Source organism: Sinocyclocheilus anshuiensis, unplaced genomic scaffold (assembly GCF_001515605.1).
Source record: "Sinocyclocheilus anshuiensis isolate Anshui unplaced genomic scaffold, SAMN03320099.WGS_v1.1 scaffold2038, whole genome shotgun sequence".
NCBI lineage: Eukaryota > Metazoa > Chordata > Actinopteri > Cypriniformes > Cyprinidae > Sinocyclocheilus > Sinocyclocheilus anshuiensis.
In genome coordinates this window covers 575,858-581,941 of record NW_015547765.1, presented here as the reverse complement: position 1 = coordinate 581,941, position 6,084 = coordinate 575,858, and the positions used below count along the sequence as shown (strand labels likewise).

Genomic DNA, 6,084 nt, shown 5'->3' with positions numbered 1-6,084 from the left:
TGACAAGTTTTATTATGATACATGAAAGCTGTCTTTGCGCAATAAATTGTTAATTGTTCACAGAACACACTGTTGTAGTGTAGCAGCAAGCACCATAAGAATAGGTTTACGGAACATGGCATTATGAATAAAAGAAAAAATATATAATATAAAATCTTATTTTCCTTCAAAAGATGAATGGTTTTTTGTTTTGCACTTTGCGAAACAAATCAGCATTTGTGAATACAGAAACTTTGTTCAAAAAGATGAAAAATTACATCACTAAATCTGACATCCTTCATATGAGATATAATACTTAACTCTCTTTCACTTAACTACACATGCTTAAACCTGCTTCTGTAATGTGCATCCAAGTCTACCTCTTCTACCAAAGCTTTTAACCTTAAAAAACCTGTATAACATACCAACATGAAACTATTCTTATTTTTTTTCACCATTTAAATGTGATGCGTTCATCTTCAAAACTTCCTTTTACTCTGCAGAATTAAGTGACTGTTGAAATGGTACACAAAACTCCAGGCACATCAGCGCTGATTTGGAGAGTTTACGCAAGGCTCCTCTGTCTGGGCTTGATTCTGGGGTATAGCTACAGAAGAAAAACAAATATGAGCAATATGTAGTAAAAAAAACAACAAAAAGTATGTAATTTCCCCAAAATGCATTTCCTCACCCCGAGGTGGTTGCGAGGTATGTAGCCCTCATTGTCGGCACATCTTGCCCACCACCACTCCGTTTCTTCACTGTCTTCTCTTCGTAGGACGGTCAGACAGTCTCCTTCCTCAAAGGACAATTCATCCGGGCTCTCAGCGTCATAGTCCCACAGGGCATAAACAACGCCCCGGTTCATGATGCCCATCTTCTCCTGCACACCTGTGAAAAAACATCTCAACGATATAATTTTATTGCGACAAGTTACCGGTTGAGCTACAAGAAGTCCTCTTTCGTAAAGTTTCATAAGGGGCTTTCGCACCAGAGGAACCTATTCAGAACTATTGGTGCAAGTTCCCGCTTTTTGGCATGTTCGCACTGCAGGAACTACGTACTTGGTTCTAGGAACTCTGTTTATAGGAACTAATTTAGCTCCTACTTCAAAGTAGGGTCTAAAACAGTTCTATAGGAACTAACAGTGACGTAAGTGTATGCTGATTGTCCAAACGCATACGAAACACTGGCTATCCAGCATCTTTGAAAGCCATGTAAAAATGTTTTCTCCACGAACATGCAAAGCAGCGATTACGCATTTACCTGTTGTCTGCAGCACTGTCCTTTTCTCAGCATCGATATGTAACACTGCAAGTTGTCATAGGAGATTTAGTCAGATTTGTGTGCTCTACCCCGTCCACACGGAGACACGTTTAGCTGTATACGTAAAGATTTTGTATCGTATTGGCGTTTCGTCCAGACGGATCCGACGTTTTGGGAGAGTGAAACTGCTATTTTTTGAAACCTTGTCCCACAGTGGATAAATCTGAAAACGACACCCTTGCATTTTCATGTGTACAGCCAATCCATATATTTCATGAAACGATGACGTCATCAGCCCACGTCTCGCCCCTAGTCAGACACCGCTACGTCACATAACAGCAACAACAACATGAACAAACACTGAACGATTGTCTTTTTATTAACTAACATTAACAGATTAATAAATGTAGTGTTCCATGTTCGTTTGTATACCGCACCCAAGGTTTATGCTCATGCTCCAAGTCTTCTTCTCCGTTTATAGTGTATCTCTGTGGCAGAATTACAGTGCCACATACTGGTCTGGCATGTATACTGCATCGTTTTGTGTCGGTTTCATGGTTTCGTGTGTACACAGGTATTTCTTGAGATAAGGAAAAAAAAGATCGGATAGGGAAAGCTCTAGCTTCGTGTGGATGTGGCCTAAATCTCGTAAGTTGTGTATTCCATTTCTGCTATCACGAAACCCGTGACACACATTAAAAACAGCTCCGATCACAGCGTCCTCCATTCACCGGTTATTGATGTTTGTAAATGCCACGGATAAAGACGTCGTGTCGGCCACTTCAGAGTTCCTGCTGCCGGTGCGAATGCAACCAGAAAAATAGGCCTGCTGGCTAGTTCCTAGAACTACGCGGTGCGAAAGCGCCTATAATGGGAGGACTGGTCTCTCACCATAGAGAAACTGCGAGCATTGGGCGTAACCTTCTTCCATCTCCTCGCACTTGTCAGCCGCCGTCTGCATATCGCTGTAGGTTGTGGCATATACGGCAGCTCCCGATTCCACCAGGAACTTACATACTTGCACGTTATTACAGGAAGCAGCGCAGTGCAGGGGAGTCCTAAGAGAGAGAAAGACATTTTATTTCGTTGTATTAAATTATGGACAGAATTTTACTGGGTTTACATAAATGTTTTTCACTCACCATCCATCGCTGTCTGCGGCATTCGCGTTTACTCCAAACTGCACCAGGAACTTTACGATTTCCGTGTGTCCAGCACACACAGCATTGTGCAGAGCAGTAATGCCCTCATCATTGGGTAAACTGGGGTCTTCCACCTGTATATGACGTACAGACATATACTTGAAATCCCAACTAGCTATATGTCCAGTTGTTATATTACTCACTAGTTGACCAAGAATGTAACTGATCTTGGCCTATTTCTCACCTCATATATGATCCTCTGGACAAGGTCGTACTCGCCCTCTAAAGAAGAGTCTAACAGAAGGGCCAGAGGGTTAAAGTGCACACGCATCCCGTGGTTGATGCGCTCCGAGTCTGTCTTACGCAGGTTTGTTCTTTTGCCCTGTGAAAAAAAGGATGGGTGAATAGATATTTAGTTATATGCTAGAAGGAAATTCTGTACATAATCGATGTGTATCTTGTGGTAGAGTTCTTGGATATGAAGTACTGATATTAGGTGTTAGCCTGCCATGAACCACTCTTTCATTCCGCATATTAAAAGCCCATTGAGGGTCACTGTTTGCCACTTCTGCTCCATTTAAATGTTTAATGCGACCTGTGCAGAGTGCTCAGAATCTTAGTGTGGCTAGTTGCTAAGCAACAGCCCAGAATGGATGGTTTGATCGGAATCTCTACTGACCTGACTTGTCTTCACCCTCTTTCTCTGTCTCTCCCTCTTCTCTCTCTGTGGCCATACTTATGTAGGCTAAATGGCTATATAGTTTTCTATAAAGACAAGGAACCTGTCTCAAATGCCCCCCTCATCCCTTGGAGTCTTCTTCTGAGTCTAAACTTCAGATATGTAATACCACATAGCTTGCTGATTCATAAAATGACAAATGGGACACCTTATGGTCTCGTGGACTTCAAGCCCAAAAGACCATTGGGTGTCCTAATTGTCATTTTATGAATCAACAGGCATCCGCTTTTGTGGCCATGATGCACCCTCTATGTACCATTGTCCACATCATGTACACCATTTCGGAAACCATCCATGACTCCCTGCGTAATATTGTCAGGCTCCTTTGTGCATAGAGTTTGACTATAATGGACTGCTCACTGTTGAGTATCTGACTAAGCTTAAATGCTTGCACACCGTAGCACAGCAAAAAAAGACTTTCAGTTTCAACCTAATCCATCAAGTACCCTGCTGCTGGGATACTCTTCCCATCAGTGCACATTTTAGATGTCTACCTTATCTCACCCATTGCAGATGTCTCGGGGTCTCTACTATCAAATTGATGAGTTGAATCAAATGTGTTTGATTAAAAAGACAGCAAAAAATGCTAGAGATTGCAAAGTTGCTATAAGACTGGTTACTAGAAGGTCAACTGGAATCCTGTTTTTGGCAACTTTTACTGAAAGCGATTGACTTTGGGTCACTACAATTTGATGTCAGTGTGAATGTCCCTTCGGTCCATCTACAGATATGGTTTTAGATTTCGGGAATGTTGTAGTACCTACCGGTGGTAGCATGACCTGTCCTGTGACCTCTGGAGCCTTCATATTGACGCTGTCCTCGCCTGGTCCCTCCTGGTCTGTCATACTGGGATATGGAGGTGGAGGGTAAGGTGGGTACTCCTCAACATACGGTTCTGGGGCGGCTGGGCCATAGACCTCCTGTTCTTCCTTCAGCGGTGGTTCCTTCGGTACAGTGCTAGAAATGGTGCTGTCATCCAGGATAGGCGATCGAGGTGGAAGCGGTGGAGGTGTCAGCTCCTCCTCCTCTTTCTCACACTCAGGTATTGTTGTATCACGGTGTCCCTCGTGGGGTCTAGTGCTCTCGTCAGCTACTGGCCTGCATCCATCCTCGCCTTCTGCCTGAAAGAAGGCAGCTGGGGTTATAGTGGTCTCCATGGCAGCCAACGTGGTCTTCTGGTAGAGGAGCTTCTGGATGTTGGGTCCACCAGGCCCCTCAGATTCTGTTATAGAGCCACGCTTTTTAAGAGGTCTGGGCGCATGGTGCAGTCTTTTCCTCAGGGCCTCCAAATCAGCATCGCTCTGGAGCCGATGGGAATTTGAGAGGAACGGGAGAAGTTTGGTTGGGCTGAGGGGCCGGGGAACGCGTTCTACCTCCTGGCCCTCAACAGAGGAGGATGCAGGGGCCATATTGTTGCCCTGGTCCACTTGGTCACCATCTAGACCTCCAGTTTTCTCAAGATGACTGCTGTCCTGCATAAGAGACTGCTGGCCCCCACTGGATGGGATGACTGGTTTACCATATACTGTGAGAGGCAAGGAATGAGGATCAGGTACTTCATAAAAACATCTATAGAATAAGTTGGGTGTCAATTGCCATTTATATTATGCAACCACTAAAATAATAACATAAGGTACATTACTGAGCTACAATTTATCCAATGCAAGGGTGTTATACATATAATAATAATAATAATAATAATAATAATAAATAATGCATTATATTTTATGACTATATCCTCATTTGACTTTTTTTTTCCGTGTCTGAGCCACAAAGTGTAAGAGCAATTTGCCTATGTGCTCAGAGTTTTAAAGATATGCAAACCAAAGCTGGAACCAAAATGACTACAAAGTTATGTAACAAAAGAATGAGCCTTTCCTTATCTCTTTGTGGTAAGTAAGCATCACTATGAGCCCTACTCACTCTGGAGGGTAGAGCACTCATTATATTCTCATATGTACAATTTTGGTCCACACCATGAACTGTATGGCACTGACACTTTATCTTGAAATATTACTTTGAAAATAAATGTGTATAGCTGTTGATTTTTATGGCAAATAAAACTTTCATGCCAAATATGGTCTCCTTTGTGTCTTAAATTTAAACCGATTCCAACTTATACCATCTCTCCATCTGGTGCTTGTTAAAAAAAAGTGAATAAAAATCAACACTAGCAGAGCAATGCAGTGTCCACTTGCTACAGGATCGTTTAAGGCCACAAAAATGCTATTTGGAATTCTCCCAAAATCTAGGTGAAATCTGGTCCAAAACAAGTCAGACAGACTTTCTGTTGTAATAATTAAGCAGCTTGATTTAAATACTGCATCCAACTCAGAGGCTGTTAACAAATCCGCTGTTCCTAATTTGTTTCTGCCCTGAAGAACTTTCAACTGAACTAAAGCAAGCTTTTGAACTTCAGATTGTTTAGACGCAGTGTTCGGATTAAGACTAAGAAATAAACATGCTTATTTTAAACCCAAAAATCCTGATATTAGACTTTGTCATTTACACAACTATATGGAACACCTAAGCATTTACAAAGAAATGGTACATTGTTTTCTGCTCCTGTGTCACAACATCTTTTAAATCTCAAACAACAGTAATAAATGTTGGAAGAATTGTTGTTTTTGGGTGAACCATTCCTTTAATAATAGATTAAATTAGTCAATGTCTTTTTTAAAGTTGGTTCTGTGTGCTCTTGTTGATTTGGCAGAATGTCCAGTGTAACATTACATCTTGTGAAATAGATACTTATCAAATTCCATCACAAGATACCTCTAAATTTGTTTGGGTGCCTAGTGGGGTGGAGATACTCACATCGAGGCTGTGAACGGGTCAGGGTACTTTGCCCTTGATAACCCTTCCCAAGAGTGCTTTGTTGGGTGTACATGGAGTAGATGGATCTCGCTGCCACCATCTGGGGTTTGTGAAGAGTAGTGGGGGTGGCGGTCTCTTTCC

The 6,084-nt window shown here is 42.2% G+C and overlaps 1 protein-coding gene across 2 annotated transcripts in view; it reads right to left on the bottom strand.

The window, feature by feature from the left end:
• Positions 1-6,084, bottom strand: part of LOC107704550 (apoptosis-stimulating of p53 protein 2-like) — a 31,282-nt gene continuing 25,198 nt past the window's right edge. For both annotated transcript variants that reach the window (XM_016507498.1, XM_016507496.1), the window contains exons 13-19: positions 5,944-6,084; positions 3,891-4,651; positions 2,632-2,769; positions 2,388-2,521; positions 2,137-2,303; positions 671-870; positions 1-586 (exon numbers count right to left, since the gene is read on the bottom strand). In XM_016507498.1, coding sequence (XP_016362984.1) covers positions 545-586; positions 671-870; positions 2,137-2,303; positions 2,388-2,521; positions 2,632-2,769; positions 3,891-4,651; positions 5,944-6,084 — 1,583 coding nt within the window. In that variant the 3' untranslated portion in view covers positions 1-544. The remainder of the gene's footprint in view (positions 587-670; positions 871-2,136; positions 2,304-2,387; positions 2,522-2,631; positions 2,770-3,890; positions 4,652-5,943) is intronic.